General features: G+C 46.4%; 1 protein-coding gene across 1 annotated transcript in view; it reads right to left on the bottom strand.

Moving 5' to 3' along the window:
• SLC17A9 (solute carrier family 17 member 9) overlaps window positions 1-5,473 on the bottom strand; it is a 42,155-nt gene extending 36,682 nt beyond the window's left edge. The window contains exon 1 of the mRNA XM_075347787.1: window positions 5,088-5,473. Within this exon, the coding sequence (XP_075203902.1) occupies window positions 5,088-5,221 (134 nt within the window). The 5' untranslated portion in view covers window positions 5,222-5,473. The remainder of the gene's footprint in view (window positions 1-5,087) is intronic.
• Between the last annotated feature and the right edge of the window lie 13,398 nt (window positions 5,474-18,871).

The raw sequence follows: 18,871 nt of genomic DNA, 5'->3' as shown, positions 1-18,871 counted from the left end.
TGCATTATACTCTCTTGCAAAATCCTTAAAGTTCATTTTCTCTGAAATGCCAGAGTGTTTCTGGAAAAAGTTTACCTGGCTGCAATCATACATCCACTATCTGATTTGTGCTGCCTGCCTTTTAGCTAGTATGAATCCGGTGACATTTTTTTTTTTTTTATCTTTTTCTAATATTTAAAAGGGTGGTTCACTAGTTAGCATTGAAAAACAAGGCTTCTCTCAAATATCTTGTGTTGCCAATACTGCCTGTGAGTGGCGCTATTGCGGTCCGCTCATCCCCATTGTGTGACCCCCGGGATCCGTGACCTCTAATGTCCAGTTGACCTGAAATCGTTGAGGCCGGCCCCAGTCTCCGTGACTGGGCTGTGAGCGGAGTTTCACCACTCATCACAGACCAGCGTATCCCTGCTCTCTCCTTCACTGCAGAGTGCCAAAAGCAGGAGCGATGTTGGGCTGTGACGAGCAATGAAATGCCACCCACAGCCCAGTCACTCACAAAGACTGGGTCCCGCTTCAGTGATGTCAGGTCAACTGGAAGTTGACCTAACATCACCGGACATCAGAGGTCACGGAGCCCGGGGGTCATGCGTTGGGGAAGAGCAGTCCACAATAGCGCCGCTCACAGGCACTATTGCCAACACAAGGTAGTTGAGAGAATCCTTCTTTCTCAATATTATATCAAAGTGGCTTGGAAAATTAAGTAGTGAACCACCTCTTTAAATCCATGCATTTTGGACTAAAATGTTTGTAACTAAGCTTCATATTAATATTTCACATAGTTTGGCTTTTAAGGCTGCTAGCTTTCCTGCTCATTGCTGGCTACAGATCGATTTAGGGGTGCTTCACACACAGCGAGCTCACTGCCGAGATCGCTGCTGAGTCACGCTTTTTGTGACGCAGCAGTGACCTCATTAGCGATCTCGCTGTGTGTGACAATGAGCAGCGATCTGGCCCCTGCTGCGAGATCGCTGCTCGTTACACACAGCCCTGGTTCGTTTTCTTCAAAGGCGCTCTCCCGCTGTGACACACAGATCGCTGTGTGTGACAGCGAGAGAGCGACAAATGAAGCGAGCAGGAGCCGGCGTCTGACAGCTGAGGTAAGCTTGTAACCAAGATAAACATCGGGTAACCAAGGTGGTTACCCGATATTTACCTTAGTTACCAGCCTCTGCAGCTCTCACGCTGCCTGTGCTGCCGGCTCCGGCTCTCTGCACATGTAGCTGCTGTACACATCGGGTTAATTAACCCGATGTGTACAGCAGCTAGGAGAGCAAGGAGCCAGCGCTCAGTGTGCGTGGCTCCCTGCACACACAGCTAAGCGGTGTGCGCTGGTAACTAATGTAAACATCGGGTAACCATACCCGATGTTTACCTTAGTTACCAGTCTCCGCAGCTTCCAGACGGCGGCTCCGTGCAAGCGCAGCGTCGCTTGCACGTCGCTGCTGGCTGGGGGCTGTTCACTGGTCGCTGGTGAGATCTGCCTGTTTGACAGCTCACCAGCGACCATGTAGCGATGCAGCAGCGATCCTGACCAGGTCAGATCACTGGTCGGATCGCTGCTGCATCGCTAAGTGTGAAGGTACCCTTACACAAATTGACCTGTGGCATAATATGACCGCCAATCGATAAACTTTTACTAGTCGGCAGTCATTTGAATGCCTGTTTGTCAGATCAAAGCAGACGATGTGCACTGAACACACAGACCACCAAGAACAATGATCATTTTATCAGGTATCAGCAGACTGTTTACACTGCAAGATACCTGATAAAGGAGACATACATTTTTTAACAAAACTCATTTACGATTATCTTGCTGTATAAATTCCCCTTAAGAAGCCATCAGTGAGCTCATTCTGATGGAGCTTTTAAGTTTATGTTGAGTATTTTGGGAGTTTTTTACCTCAGTATTTGTAACCAAAAAAAGGAATGGAACAAAGGAAAAGTATAATGGAAACACGGGCACCACTTCTGTATTTATTACCCACTCCTGGTTTTGGCTACAAATACCGGAGGTAAAAAGCTCAAATACTCAACTTTGAGGCCAAGTACAAGCATTATTCGGTATGATGGCCTAACCGTAGGGCCATGTGCACACGTTGAGTATTTGGTGAGTTTTTTACCTCAGTATTTGTAGCCAAAACCAGGAGTGGAACAATCAGAGGAAAAGTGTAATAGAAACAAGTCACCACTTCTGTATTATTACCCACTCCTGGTTTTGGCTACAAGTACTGAGGTAAAAAAAACTCACCAAATACTCAATGCATGTATGCGGCCTGAAAGTTATCAGGGATGATGGTGTACCCTAAGGCCACGTGGATCCGCTGAGTATTCGGTGCGTTTTTTACCTCAGTATTTGTAGCCAAAAGCAAAAGTGGCAATCAGAGGAAAAATATAACAGACACACATCACCACTTCTGTATTTATTACCCATTCCTGGTTTTGGCTTACAAATGTTGAGGTAAAAAAAAAACTCACCAAATACTCAATGTGTGCATGTGGCCTCAAAGCTATCAGGTATGATGGCGTAGCCTAAGGCCACGTGGACACGTTTAGTATTTGGTGAGTTTTTTACCTCACTATTTGTAGCTAAAACAAACATCCCGAAGTGGTGCCGTGTTTCTATTATACTTCTCCTCTGATTGTTTCTCTCCTGGTTTTGGTTTCAAAATACTGAGGTAAAAAACTCACCAAATAATTCACCAAATACTCACCATGTGCACGTGGCCTTATATATGTTTTTTTTACAGAGTCAATCTCAGCTGATATATGACCTCAAACAACATAAGGCTATGTGCGCACGTTGCATTTGGCCCTGTAGAAATTTCTGCAGCGATTTAAAGAGCACACGTGCGCTTCAAATCGCTGCAAAAACAAAAGCCGATTTCATGCGCTCTTCATGTAGCCCCTCCCAGCGACAGAGCAGGGACTTCATGCAGAGCGCATGGAAGAAGTGACATGTCACTCCTTAGAACGCGCGCTTCTGGCAGCAGCCGAAGCGCTGCGCTCTAATACGCCACATGCGCACGGCTCCTGCACAATCTCCATAGAATGTGCAGGGGACGCAGGACGCATGCAGTTACGCTGCGGTGCAGATCGCAGCGTAACTGCATGCAATTACGCAACGTGCACACATAGCCAAAGAGGAGTTATATCAGCTGAGGGAAGCTCAGTAAAAGATGGATAAAAGCTACAAACGCTCTGTTCACTTATTCTGCAGCCTGAAAACAAAGAACAGAAAAGCAATTTTTTTTTTTTTTTTTTTTTAAACACAAGCTCGAACATTGAAGTTGCACCAATATTTATGGTCTCTTAACGTGTCTGAGAATTGCTGTGATGTGTAACCCCAGACAAATTGTCTCTCCAGTAAAGGAGACAAACTCTAGAACAGCGCCACCTATTGGAAGTAGCGTTCCTAAGGCTACTTTCACACATCCGGTTTTTGCTCTGCGGCACAATACGGCGCTCTGCAGAAAAACCGCAACAGTTTTTTTTGCCGCCGGTTGCGGGGTTTTTTGCATAGACTTACATTTACGTATTGTGCCGCATGGGCTTGCGTTCGGTCCGGTTTTTGCCGCATGCGGCAGATTTAGCCGATGCCGCGGCCGGATGGAACGCTACCTGCAACGTTTTTTGCTCCAGAAAAAAAACGCATTGCGCCACATCCGGCCGCTGCGGTGCATTTTTCAATGGATGCCTATGGACGCCGGATGCGGCACAATGCGGAGAAAACCGCATCCGGCCGCCGCATGCGGTTTCTTCCACTGCGCATGCTCAGTTGCGTGCCGCAACCGGAAAAAAACGGACGGGCCGCATGTAACAACTTATGCAAAGGATGCGGTGTTTTCGCCGCATCCGTTGCATAGGTTTCACAGCTGGATTGAGCCGCACTGCTCAAACCGGATGTGTGAAAGTAGCCTAAAAGTCACAAGTGTATTTTTAACAATCCTTTGCAATATGACTCAGGATATATGCCAGATCAGAATCCCAATTTGCAGACACGGTGTTTCGGGGTGCTTGCCCCTCGTCAGTGCAAAGTATGGGGGGTCTGAGCTATAAGTCCCCTTACTGGCAGCCAGACAGACTGGCTTGCAAAGTCTCCTTAAGGAGAATAGTGTTCCCCCGTAACCCCAGACAGTCAGCTGAACCCATGACCCTCAGAGGTGTATGGGAGCCCTTCAGCAGAGAAGGACCAGACAGCTGGAATCTCAGGGCAGATAAGCTGGTGCCAGGGCGGTCTGATGCCAGCTTTCTCTGCCCTCCCCATTGAAAATACATGAATGGGAAAGTCTAGAGAGATCGCCATCGGCAGGCCAGCTAGCTGTATACAAGGACACGTGTGTTAATTTTTTTATGCCTGTTAAAAAAAAAAATATATATATATATATATATATAGTGGTCACAATTTCACAGGAAAGATGGGCAAAATGTTATTTTTCTTTCTTTTCAGTCTTACGACTTGCTGGCAAAAAAGGTAAAAAGTGATCTTGTCCACATCATCACAATGGAGCAGATGCGGACATCATTTAAAAACAGAAATAGAAACTCGAATATTTCAAAGCCAAAAATGAAAAGCCTTCTGCCTCTAATTTTACTAGCTTATATAGTGCCATTGATTTATACAGCGCTTTACATACATCATCACTGTCCCCATTGGGGCTCACAATCCACATTCCCTACCAGAATGACTTTGGACACTTGGCAGAAATAACTTATTTCTTAAAATTGAAGCATATACCTTAAATCTTGATACATGTGGGTGCAACAGACTTCTTACATTTCAATATTTGCAAAATTAGAAAACTGGAGCGACACTATGGTGAATTAACATCCGAAAGACATTTATATGTAACAGCTGTATGCAGAACTACAACTCTCAGCCATCACCTCACTGTAGAATGGGGGGGTGGGGGGACTCAAAACAATATATTCCCCAGGACGGCTTTACAGCGCTATTTTTTACATTGGGTTTGCTAAAGAATCACAACAGCCACATATGTATCTACTTACATGGACAGCAGACTCAGCGCCCAATTTACATGGCATAAACCAGGAGCGAATTAGAGTGTAAGCTCTGTGGGCTCACTGACCTGGACCAGTAGGGGTCTCCGCTGTTTCTCTTCATCCTGTCCACATGGTGAGCATTCTTCGTCTGTGGTGGATCATCTTGTATCAATCGTATGAGGTCGCTCCGGTGGGCTTGTTTGCCCCCAACAGATGCCATTCAATAAAAGCAGATGGAGATTTGGACTAACCCAGACTGGCACCTATTGGCATGGCACATAAAGCTGCACACTGGCTTCCTACAACTATATGCATTGAGTCATTAGGATCCAAGAACCTTCTAAATCTCTGCCCACTGACTCTCCCCAGCACTTCTGACCCTTTAAATTGACTCTGTAAGGTTGTAAGCAATGACTCCCTCCAGTCTGTGCACTCCCTGACATCCACAGACTGACTCCTGCTGTGTTTTGAGCTGGAACTTTTTCTAGTGGGAGGGACTTTTTTTTTTTGCATTACAGAGTAACTTTTCTCCACGTTGTCAGTGCTGGTTTCCTGTTCCTGGTTTCTCTATACACAGAGGCAGGAAGCCAAACTGACAGTAGCCACATTCCAGGTCCAGGAGTCACACATACCTGCACCCACTCCCCAATCTCACAGCATCATGTAGAGCCAGGGCAGGGTCACCTGGGAGGTTTAATGATTTGGGCTCTGTTCACATTGCATTATGTAATTGTTTTATTATGTTCTAGAAACAAAGATTTGGAGTCCAGTGGAGGATGGATCAATTAAATGGTGGATGCAAACAGCACTATAAGGACCCCAGGACTAAAAGGGTATGTGCACGTGACTTTTTTTCAGGCAGTCCCGCTACGAAACCCACCTGAAAAAGCGCTAAACACTCACAAGAATGAACATTAATTTCTATGTAAAATTGCTGTTCAAATATTTAGCGTTTTGAGCATCTTTTAACCACTTCAGGCGTTCTCCACTCTAAGGCCCTGTGCACACGCTGCGGGTTTTTTTACGCAGCTTTTTTTTTGTTTATAAAAATCTGCATGTCTTCCCTGAAGCCAGGAAAGTCTATGGGATTTTAAATTTGTTGTGCACACGGTGCTTTTATTTTCCGTGCAGTTTTGATGCAGAAAAAAACTGCAGCATGTCAAGTTATTGGCAGCGTATTTTCACCCATTGACTTCAATTCATTGACTTTCTTGATGGCCCAATAAAAACGAATCAAAACTGCATCCGGTATTGACGTGTTTTTTTGCCACAGTGTGCAGATCTGGTGCAGGAAATTTCTGCACCAAATCTGCAGCGTGTGGACATGGCCTAGGGCTATGTGCCCACTCTGCAGATTTGGTTCAAAAATTTTCTGCATCAAATCTCCACCTTGTGGCAAAAAAACGCACCAAAAAACACATGCGTTTTTCGGACGTTTTTGTGCCCCATTTGGTTTTTCCTAATGAAGTCAATGGGTGGGAGGGCTAAAAAAAAAACACAGGAAAAAATGCACTAACAATTGACATGCTGCAAATTATTTTCTGCACCAAATCTGCAAAGAAAAAACAAGCAATGTGCGAACAGCATTTCAGAATTCTCATTGACTTTGCTATGAAGCTATCTAGATGCAGATTTGGGCCACAATCTGCATCAAAAAACGCACCGTGCACACACAGCCTGAAGATGCATTACACTTAGGCTGCTTTCACACATCCGGTTTGTGCTGAGCGGCACAATCTGGCTCAAAAACATATGCAACGGATGCGGCGAAAAAAACAGATGTGTGAAAGCAGCCTTAATGGAGAAGACGCTGAAGATGAATTTTGGATATAAATTTTGTTTGTTCCTAAAATTACAGAGAAAAGGCATGTCCAAACACAGCTCTCTCAATGTGAAGATTCAGAATATGGTGTTAGGCTATGTGCGCACGTTGCGTACAGTTCACTGCAGAAATTTCTGCAGCGATCTGAAGAGCACATGTGCGCTTTAAATCGCTGCAGAAATGTCCGTAGTGAAGCCGATTCCATGCGCTCTGCCTGCAGCTCCTGCCATAGACAGAGCAGGAGCTGCCGGCAAAGCGCACGGAAGAAGTGACATGTCACTTCTTTTTACGCAGCGCAGTAGCCGAAGCGCTGCGCTCTAAAACGCCACGTGCGCACGGCCCCTGCACAATCTCCATAGACTGTGCAGGGGCCGCAGGACGCATGCAGTTACGCTGCGCTACAAAGCGCAGCGTAACTGCATGTATTTGCGCAACGTGCGCACATAGCCTTAGGCTTCATGCGCACGCAGTATTTTTTGGTGCATTTTTTTGGTGCAGTTTTGTCAGAAAGTTCTGACTTTTGACTTCCCAGCAAAGTCTATGAGAATTCAGATTCACTGTGCGCACGTTGCAGTCTTTTTTTGTCTGCTGTTTGTCACAAACTTCTGACAAAAAAATGCAGCATGTTCAATCACTTTGGTCTCTGCGTTTCTCCGCCTCAAAGGGGGTGGGAGCAAGCGCTTCATACTCGCCGATCACCGGCACGGCTGTCACACTGCTCCCGTGGCCGCTCATTCTTCTTTTGGGGCCGCTCATTAGGCTCATACATATTCACTGTTACCCCCGCAATCCGGTGTCTGTGATTGGTTGCAGATAGACAGCGCCCCCAGCCTGTGTAAAAGCCTGTCTGACGCTTCCAATCACAGACCCAGTCTGCGGGCGTACAGTAAAAGTAAACAGCGTTCAGTCCCCCCAATTTTGATACCAGCCAAGAAAAAGCCAGACACCTGGGGGCTGGTATTCTCAGGCTGGAGAGACCCACGGTTATTGGGAGATTCCCAGCCTAAAATTATCAGCCTGCAGCCGCCCAGGATTGTCACATCCATTAGATGCGACAATCCCAGCTTTTCCCGATTGCCCTGGTGCGGTGGCAATTGGGGTAATAATCTGAGAACACAGCTGACACTAATGCCTGCTTTACACGAGTCGATCTATCGTGCGATAGCACGAGCGATCGTACCCGCCCCCGTCGTTTTTGCGTCACGGGCAAATCGCTGCCCGTGGCGCACAAACTCGTTTAACCCCCGTCACACGCACTTACCTTCTGGACGACCTCGCTGTGGGCGACGAACATCCACTTCCTGAAGTAGGAGGGACGTTCGGCGTCACAGCGATGCCACATGGCAGCCGGCCAATAGAAGCGGAGGGGCGGAGATGAAGCGGGATGTAAACATCCCGCCCACCTCCTTCCTTCCACATAGCCGGCGGGTGCCGTGGGACGCAGATAAGCTGTGTTCATCGTTCCCATGGTGTCACACGGAGCAACGTGTGCTGCCACGAAAACGATGAACAACCGGCACCATTAAAAATAAACGATATTTTGAAAGTAAACGACGATCACACGACTCACGATTTGTGAGCAATACTCCGTCGCTCGGAGGTGTCACACGAGACGACGTCGTGCGCTATGCCGGATGTGCGTCACGAAAACCGTGACCCCGACGACACATCGCACGATAGCTTGTCTCGTGTAAAGCAGGCATTAGCCCTAGATTACTGATGGCAGGTGTCTAGGAACCCCCCATCACTTATCTGTAAGTGAAAAGAAATAAACACAAACACCAAAAAAATCCTTTATTTCAAATAAAATACAAAGAAAGACCCTCTTTCACCCCTTTATTAACCCTAAAAACTTTCCTGCAGGTCCAACGTAATCCACACAAGGTCCCACGGTGATGCAGCTCTGCTACATCCGAGCCTGGATAGACCGAAAATATGTCCAATCTCTCCAGGCTCCGGGAAACACTGACAAGTAGAACCCGGCTGACAACAGTGACGTCAGTCAGTTCACCAGAGGTCATACCCGGGTTCTCAAGGTGTGAGCTCCGGTGACCTGAGTACCACACTCTGGCTTAAAATGCAGGGCCATGCCCTCACCCCGCCAGCCCTTTAACACTGATAGTGCCGGCCGGGGCATGCGAGGCAGCCCCACAATCTTCCCCGGACAACTCTGTAAGTATTAAAGGAGTGCGGGGCACAGCCCCGCTCTATAACAGTGACAGTGGCAGCCGGGGAGAGGGTGGTGTGGGGCAGCCCTGCACTCCCCTCCCCCGAGCCAGCTCTGTAACTGGTAAAGGGCTGGCGGGGTGCGGGGCACCGCCCCGCTCATTAACAGTGACAGTTACGGTCGTGGAGAGGGTGGCGTGGGGAAGCCCCGCACTCCCCTCCCCCGGGCCGGCACTGTCAGTATTAAAGGGCTGGTGGGGTTAGGAGCACAGCCCTATGCTTTAACAGTGACCGTGCCTGCCGGTGAACTGAGTGACGTGAATGCTGTCCACCGGGTCCCACTTTTCAGTGTTTCCCGGAGCTTGGAAAGATCGGACATGATTTTGGTCTCTCCAGGCTCGGATGTAACAGAGCAAAGACTGTCATGAGACCTCATGTGGATTACGTCAGACCTGCAGGGAAGGTTTTGGGGTCTCATAGATGCCTGCCATCACTAATCTAGGGCTTAGTGTCAGCTGTGACCCAAGATTAACCCCTTATTACCCTGATTGCCACCGCACCAGGGCAATCGGGAAGAGCCAGGTAAAGTGCTGTGGTTGTCGCATCTAATGACAATCCTGGGCGGCTGCAGGCTGATATTTATAGGCTGGGGGCTCTCAATAACAGTGGGTATCCGCAGCCTAAGAATACCAGCCGCTGCTGTCTGCCTTTATCTTGGCGGGTTATCAAAATTTTATTTATTTTTACTGTACACCCGCAGACCGGGTCTGTGATTGGAAGCGTCAGACAGGCTGAGGGCGCTGACTAACTGCAACCAATCACAGACGCCAATGGGCGTGGAAAACAGTGAATTTGTATGAGCCTAATGAGCCACCCCGAAAGAAGAATGAGAGGCCGCAGGAGCAGTGTGACAGCCGCGCCGGTGATTGGTGAGTATGAAGCACTTGTTCCTACAGTCTTTGCAGCGGATTCTGGGGACTGGCATCTGGCCTGATACCGGGGATCAATCTCCCACTGACCCGGAGTCGGCGGGGGATTGATCTGGTTATCCTTCCAAAGCATAAATATAGAACATGGTGCGTTTTTGTTTGTCAGAAGTTTGTGACAAATAAATTGCAGACAAAAAAAACTGCAACGTGCACACAGTAAATCTGAATTCTCATAGACTTTGCTGGGACGTCAAAAGTCAGAACTTTCTGACAACAAAACTGCACCAAAAAAGAATGGCTGCAAGAGCAGTGTACAGCCGCACAGGTGAGTCGGTAAGTAAATCGCTAGCTTTACTTTACTTTTTTTTTTTATTTCCTGAGTGTCCGACCCCCACGAGTGCCTTTGAACCCGCGGGGTCAGACTTCACAGTCCGGTCCACCCATCACTATTTTTTCATAAAAAAAACCTCAAATTCAGAATTAAAAAATGCATCATCATTACAAGCTGGTGTTATTACATTTCCAGGCACTCTGAGATAAGGTGCAGTTTTGGTTGCAGTTTGGGTGCAGTTAAAACTGCAGTGTGCATGCGCATATACCCTTACACTTTAAAAGGAACTTGTCAGTCGATTCATGTTACCTGAACCACGGGCAGCATGAATCAGACATTGGCTCCGTTATTGTATTCGTGTAGGTTTCTGATCTTTAAACATTGCCTCCATTAGGCCTAAGCCACACAGCATGAAAATCGGACCGAGTGGAATGTGAGAAAACATTGCATTGCACTCGGACAATATTACTCTGTGTCAGCACCCATGAGCGATTATTTTCTCGTCCCCAATTGGACCAAGAAAACAATCGCAGCATGCTGCGATTGTAATGCGAGACTCTCTCTCGCACCCATTCAAGTCTATGGGGCAAGAGAAATATCGCACTGCACTCGTGGTATACCGGTGTACCGCGAGAATGGCAATAGCCGGCTACGGAGGAGGGAGGGAGATAAATCCCTCCCTCTCCTCAGTGCCAGCCCGCCCCCCGCAGCTGAGGTCTGATTGCATGATCGGACCTCAGTCGCAGGTACACTCGCATGACACTCGGGTCCCGCTGTGCTGCCAACGTGAGCCGAGTGTCATGCGAGGATCGCAGTAGTGCCCTGTGTGGAACAGACCTTACACCCATCCTCAAAAAGCCCTCCCTTGACCCTTCTTCTGTGTCAAACTATCACTTTTCCCTATGCCTCAAAACTACTGGAACAGCATGTCCATCTTGAACTGTCCCCACACCTTTCTTCCTCCTCCCTCTTTGACTGTTTACAATCTGGCTTCAGACCGCATCATTCCACTGAAACTGCCCTAATGACCTACTAACTGCCAAAGCCAAGCGACACTATTCTGTCCTGTTCCTCCTCCTGGACCTGTCCTCTGCCTTTGACACAGTAGACCATTCCCTTCTACTATAGATTCTCTCATCTCTGGTCATCAGAGTTGGCCCTATCCTGGATCTCCTCATACTTAAACAACCAGGTTTTCAGCGTCTCCCACTCTCACACCACTTCCTCATCTCGCCCCCTATCTGTCGGTGTCCCCCAAGGTTCAGCTCTAGGACCCCTGCTGTTCTCCAACTACACCTTTGGCCTGGGACAGCTCATAGAGTCCCACAGCTTTCAGTATCACCTCTACCCTGATAAACAGATCTACCTTTCTGGACCTGACATCACCTCCCTACTAACCAGAATCCCACAATGTCCGTATGCTATTTCATTTTTTTTCTCTGCTCGACTCCTAAAACTGAACATGTACAAAACAAAATTCATCATCTTTCCTCCTCCTCTCTCAACATCCCTCACCCCCCCCACCCACACTTAACATATCCATCAATGTCAATGGCTGCTCACTTTCCCCAGTCCCACGTGCTCGCTGCCTGGGAGTAACTGTAGACTGATCTCTCTTTCAAGCCACACAGCCAAGCCCTCTTCACCTCCTGTCGCCTCTAACTCAAAAATATTTCCCAGATCCGTACATTCTTTTCCCCAGAAGCTGCAAAAACTCTAGTGCATGCCCTTATCTCCTGCTTGGATTATTGCAACCTCCTGCTCTGTGGTCTGCCTTCTAACAGTCTCGCACCCCTACAATCTATTCTAAATTATGCTGCCTGACTAATCCACCTGTCCCCTACTCCCCGACCTCTCCTCTCTGCCAATGCCTTCCTATTGCCAAACGACTCCAGTTCAAAACCCTAACCATGACCTACAAAGCAATCTACAACCTTTCTCTTCCCTACATCTGTGACCTAGTCACCTGGTACTTACCTGCCCGTATCCTTCGATCCTCACAAGATCTCCTTCTCTACTCCCCTCTCATCTCCTCTTCCAACTATCGCATCCAAGATTTCGCCTGTGCCTTCCCCATACTCTAGAACGCGTGCCACAACATATCAGACTCTCGCCTACCCTGACAAGCTTCAAAAGGAACCTGAAGACCCACCTTTTCCGACAAGCCTACAACCTGCCATAACCCACAGTCTGATATAGCGCCGCACGACCAGCCCTACCCTCACCTACTGTATCCTCACCCATCCCTTGTAGACTGTGAGCCCTCACGGGCAGGGTCCTCTCTCCTCCTGTACCAGTCTGTGTTTTGTATTTTTTATGATTATTATACTTGCCCCTATTATGTATACCTTTTTCACATGTAAAGCGCCATGGAATAAATGGCACTATAATAATAAAAAATAATCTTTGTGGCTCCATCATAATGTAGTTGCTTTAAAAGGGATTGTGACTTTCAAGAAAAAAAATTAAAATTCTTAAATGGGTTGCCCAGGACATTAACATGGATGGACTATCTATAGAATAGGTCATCAATGTCTGACTGGTGGGGGTGCGACAGCCGACACATTGCCGGTCAGAACTACTCAGTCACGTAGCTGCACAGCACAGCTTCATTAACTTTATAGTGGCCACGGCTGGGTACTGCATATTCAAGTCAATAGGGGGCAGGCATGCAATACCTGGTTGTGGCCTCTATTCTGCCGACGGAACTGTGCTGTGCAGCTGTACAACTGAGTGGTTTCGGCCAGCAGCAGTATGGGAAGCAGCTGATTAGGGGGGGGTGCCAAGTGTCACACTCCCATCTATCACACGTTGATAACCTATCCTAAGTAGAGATGAGCGAACCTTTCAAAGTTCAAATCTTTACAGAGCTTCACAGTGGTCGCCCCCTTGTTCGACGAACAGATTGGTGAACATACCGAACCCATTGAATTCAAACTAGTGTTGTAAAATGGTATAGGAGGCTGTAAAAAGAAATTAATGCAAGACATACTTACCAAGTCTCCCGAGCTGTAACTGCTGATTATCCTTCTACATATTGACTGCTTTCTCCGGCCAGGCTATGTTGTGAGGCGAAACTTTAACCCTGTACGTTCCAATTTACTATTCAATTTTGCCCCTATCTACATAATGGGGGAAAAGTGATACAAAAACTGTTGGGGGCAAATTGACAGCTGCCAGATGTGAACAAGGGGGACGTAAAGAATGAGAGCGATGGCGCCAAAGAGTAGGCCCCGACATGGGATACTCGGCACACTCGGGAATATGAACACACACACAAAATGCGCCACACTCTACCATGTACTTGAACACATATACCACCCTCAGCACACATTTCACCACACATACACCAACCTCGCCACATAATCGCCCTAAACACACACAAGTCTGGTATTATCCTTCAAAAATAAAAATCTGATTAATAAGCAGCCAAACTACAAGAACAACAAATGTACCACATAGGAAATACGGCAGCTGTCAGTCACATGACCTGTCTATTATGTGTATGTGTGAGCTAATATATACTGTCAGGGGGAGGGCTTTCTGTTGCCTGGGGATTTATCAGGCTGCCAATAGCAACCAATCACAGCTCAGCCTCTATTTTGCTAGTTAATCAATTTGAGTTCTGATTGGTTAATATAGGCAACAAAGGACATTCTCAGTATAACAAAGCTTGTGTGAGGTAATATCTAATATATAAAGCTGTGTGTGTGTCCGCTAAAGGAATTTGCGCCGTCGCATTTACAATAACGAAATTTTGCAGACACCCCATGTGACTCGGGGAACTTCATAGACTATGTTTTGATGGGAAAATTTAACACCACGCTTTACAATTACTCTCCAAAATCCTGCCTCCATTAAACTGAATAGAGTTGGGAGCTACAGGCTATTAATAGCAACTGTCAGTGGTTGCTATAGGAACAAAATAAACTGTTAGTATAAGAAACTTATGTGTGAGGTAATATGTTGTCGGTGGGGAGACGGGTTGAGAGAGACAGACTTGGAAATAGACATAGACAGCCGGGCAAAGAGACAGACAGACTGATACAAATACAGAGAGATAGAAACAGACAGACAGAGACATAGACACAGACAGACAAAGCAAGACAGAGACAGGGAGAGAGACAGTTACTATCCCGGGCAACGCCCGGGTACTACAGCTAGTATAATATATAAAGCTGTGTGTGTGTTTGTCCGCTAAAGGAATCCGCACCATCGCATTTACAATCACGAAATTTTGCACAGCCACCCCATTTGACTCTGGGAACGTCGTAGACTATGTTTTGAGAGGAAATTTTAACCCCGCACTTTACAGTTGTTCACTAAAAATCCTGCTTACATTAAAGTCAATGGAGCTGGGCGCTACAGGTCATTAATAGGAACTGTGATTGGTTGCTATAGTCAACGAAAGACATTCTTGGTATAAGAAGCTTATGTGTGAGGTAATATATCGGTAGAGAAAGAGACACACACACACACACACACACAAAGACAGGCAGCCAAAGAGACAGACATGCAGAGACAGAGACAAATACACAAAGAGGCATACACACACAGAAACATACTGAGACAGACAGAGAAACAGAGCGAGACACACAGAGACTGATACAGAGACGCACAGAGTCACAGACAAGAGAGACACAAACCTAGAAACAGACACACACAGATAGTGGCACACAGACACACACACAGATACAGAGAGAGACACACAGACGCAGACAGACACAGAAATATGAACACACAGACACAGAGACACACAATGAGATACACACAGACTAAGGCTAAGACACAAGCTAAGGCCCCCTTCACACGTCCGTGAAACACGTGCGTGTTTGGTCCGTGTCCGTATGTACCAGAGACACGGACAAACGTGGACCATTGTTATTCAATGTCTGTGTATACACGTACGTTTTTCCATACGCTCCGTATGTCCGTGTGCGTGACACGTATGTGTATCCGTGCCTCACGGATGCTTGTCCGTTTTTGGCACGGAACACGCACACGCGCATCCAATGATAGTCTATGGGTGCGTGAAAACACGTACGTGACACGGATGCATCTACGTGTGGTCCGTGTCCGTTTTTTCAACTTTGCTTGTAATTAATGTATCTCTTTATTGCCAGGTGTCTTCAATTTACTTTGAGCTGTATTTAATGTCATTTTGCAGCCTGCAGGCATTAAGGAAGGAGTGTGAGGCTTCATTTGAGCGTTTGTTCAGCTTGTTTTTGGTTTAGTGCTTGAAAAACTCAACAAGACCCAGTATGGAAGCACACCAAAAAAACCAAATCCGGATTAGTGGCTCATTAAGTTGGAAAATGTTAATTAACACCAGCATCAACACATTGAATCATTAATGTGATGACAATCCACAGAAAAACGTTCTTGAAAAACGGATGGCAAACGCTAGTGACACGGATCACACACGGACTCTAAACACGGACAAACGGATGAATCATACGGACATACGGAGACAACACGGATGTTACACGGAACAAGAATACGGATGAAAAAACGGACAACGGACATGAAAAACGGACCGTGAAACACGTGCGTGATTTTAACGGACGTGTGAAGGGGGCCTAAGAGAGAGAGAGAAAGAGGCAGAGAGAGAGGGAGATAGGAAGAGTGAGAGACACTTAGTTACTATCCCGTGCAGCACCAGGTAATACAGCTAGTCATGGTATAAAATAAGTAAAGAAAACAATTGGCGTAGGGTCCCCCCCATCTATTGATACCAACACAGATAAAGCCCTCTGCTACAGTCCCCAGTCGTGCGCTTATCTTCGCTATGTATCAAATTAAAAGAAACCTGCATGTGTTTTTTTTTTTTCTGGTGTCCCCCCCCCCCCCTCATGAGATGCCCCCTTAACTAATCTGTAAGTGAAAGTAAATAAACAAAAACACCTTTTTTTTTTATATATAGTTTCTGTGCAGTTCCATCCAGGAGGTGCAAATTTGGAGCTGAAATGTCTGCTCCAGATTTCCAAACTAAATTTGCACCTCCTAGCAGAAAACCACACTGAAACGGCGTCACAACTGTTTGTGTATTTTTTTGCCAAGAGATGCAGATTTGGTGCTGAAATTTCTGCTACATATTCCTGAACCCAATCTACACCTTCTGGCAAAGAAGGGAATTTTGTTTACTTACCGTAAATTCCTTTTCTTCTAGCTCCAATTGGGAGACCCAGACAATTGGGTGTATAGCTACTGCCTCCGGAGGCCGCACAAAGTACTACACTTAAAAGTGTAAGGCCCCTCCCCTTCTGGCTATACACCCCCCCGTGGGAGCACGGGTCCTTCAGTTTTAGTGCAAAAGCAAGAAGGAGGAAAGCCAATAACTGTTTCAAAAACAAATTCAATCCGATAAACAATATCGGAGAACGTAAGTTATTAACATGAACAACATGTGCACCCGAAAAACAAATACCCTCAGAAAAACAGGGCGGGTGCTGGGTCTCCCAATTGGAGCTAGAAGAAAAGGAATTTACGGTAAGTAAACAAAATTCCCTTCTTCTTTTTCGCTCCTAATTGGGAGACCCAGACAATTGGGACGTCCAAAAGCAGTCCCTGGGTGGGTAAAATAATACCTCGCGATCGGACTGTCAGGCAGCCCTTTCTTACAGGTGGGCCACCGCCGCCTGCAGGACTTGTCTACGTAGGCTGGCATCCGCCGAAGCGTAGGTATGCACCTGATAATGCTTGGTGAAAGTGTGCAAACTCGACCAGGTAGCCGCCTGGCACACCTGCTGAGCCGTAGCCTGATGCCGTAATGCCCAGGACGCACCCACGGCTCTGGTAGAATGGGCCTTCAGTCCAGAAGGAGTCGGAAGCCCAGCAGAACGGTAGGCGTGAAGAATTGGTTCCTTGATCCACCGCGCAAGGGTGGATTTGGAAGCTTGCGACCCTTTATGCTGACCAGCGACCAGGATAAAGAGTGCATCCGAACGGCGCAGAGACGCCGTGCGGGAAATGTAGATCCTGAGTGCTCTCACCAGGTCCAACAGATGTAAACCCTTTTCAAAATGGTGAACTGGATGCGGACACAAAGATGGTAAAGTGATATCCTGATTGAGATGAAAGGAAGATACCACCTTGGGAAGAAACTCTGGAATTGGACGCAGTACTACCTTGTCTTGGTGAAACACCAGGAAGGGAGATTTGCAAGATAACGCCGCCAGCTCTGACACTCTCCGAAGAGACGTGACCGCCACCAGAAAAGCCACTTTCTGTGAAAGCCGAGAAAAGGAAATCTCCTTCATAGGCTCGAAAGGTGGCTTCTGGAGAGCAATCAGAACCTTGTTCAGATCCCAGGGTTCCAATGGCCGCCTGTAAGGGGGAATGATATGACAAACCCCTTGCAGGAACGTGCGTACCTTAGGAAGTCGCGCCAGGCGCTTCTGAAAGAATACGGATAGCGCAGAGACTTGTCCTTTAACCCCTTCAGCCCCCAGCCTGTTTTCACCTTAAAGACCCGGCCATTTTTTACATTTCTGACCAGTGTCACTTTGACAGCTTATAACTCTGGAACGCTTCAACGGATCCTGGCGATTCTGAGATTGTTTTTTCGTGACATATTGTACTTCATGTCAATGGTAAATTTAGGCCGATATTTTTTGCGTTTATGTGTGAAAAGTTTGGAAATTTGGCGAACATTTTGAAAATTTCGCAATTTTCAAAATTTTAAATTTTATGCCCATAAATCTGTGAGATATGTCACACAAAATAGTTACATGTTTATTGAACATTTGTTACAGCTCAGTTTTTTTGTGTTTTTTTGTCTGTTATCTTGCCTTGATGCAAGTTGGGGGTGCAGCCCTCCTGATACTGAAGCTGAACAATTACCTGCTTCTCACTTTTTGCTGTGTATTTAATCTGGGACCCAGCTGACCACTTTACCATTCATATTGAAGTTTGGACATGACACAAGTCAGGTACAGAATATGTTTTTAACTTTAGTAGGTTAGGGACTGTCTCAGATGGGTACACCGTGACGAGGTGAGACAGCTTCTTACCTTTTTGCAAAAATGTATATACTAAGTACCCTGTTATTAAGCACTTGCAATTTATTTATTTATAGTCAGGGTATTTTTCCTACAATTTTTCTCCTTGGTTTTTTTCTAGTCTTGAGGCTGCAATTCACATGCTTGTAATGTTGCATGTTTATTGAACATTTGTTACAGCTCAGTTTTTTTGTGTTTTTTTGTCTGTTATCTTGCTTTGATGCAAGTTGGGGGTGCAGCCCTCCTGATACTGAAGCTGAACAATTACCTGCTTCTCACTTTTTGCTGTGTATTTAATCTGGGACCCAGCTGACCACTTTACCATTCATATTGAAGTTTGGACATGACACAAGTCAGGTACAGAATATGTTTTTAACTTTAGTAGGTTAGGGACTGTCTCAGATGGGTACACCGTGACGAGGTGAGACAGCTTCTTACCTTTTTGCAAAAATGTATATACTAAGTACCCTGTTATTAAGCACTTGCAATTTATTTATTTATAGTCAGGGTATTTTTCCTACAATTTTTCTCCTTGGTTTTTTTCTAGTCTTGAGGCTGCAATTCACATGCTTGTAATGTTGCATGTTTATTGAACATTTGTTACAGCTCAGTTTTTTTGTGT

Source organism: Anomaloglossus baeobatrachus, chromosome 5, assembly GCF_048569485.1.
Source record: "Anomaloglossus baeobatrachus isolate aAnoBae1 chromosome 5, aAnoBae1.hap1, whole genome shotgun sequence".
Classification (NCBI taxonomy): Eukaryota; Metazoa; Chordata; class Amphibia; order Anura; family Aromobatidae; genus Anomaloglossus; species Anomaloglossus baeobatrachus.
Note: the sequence above shows the minus strand (reverse complement) of the source record. Positions and strands in the feature narration are given on the sequence as shown.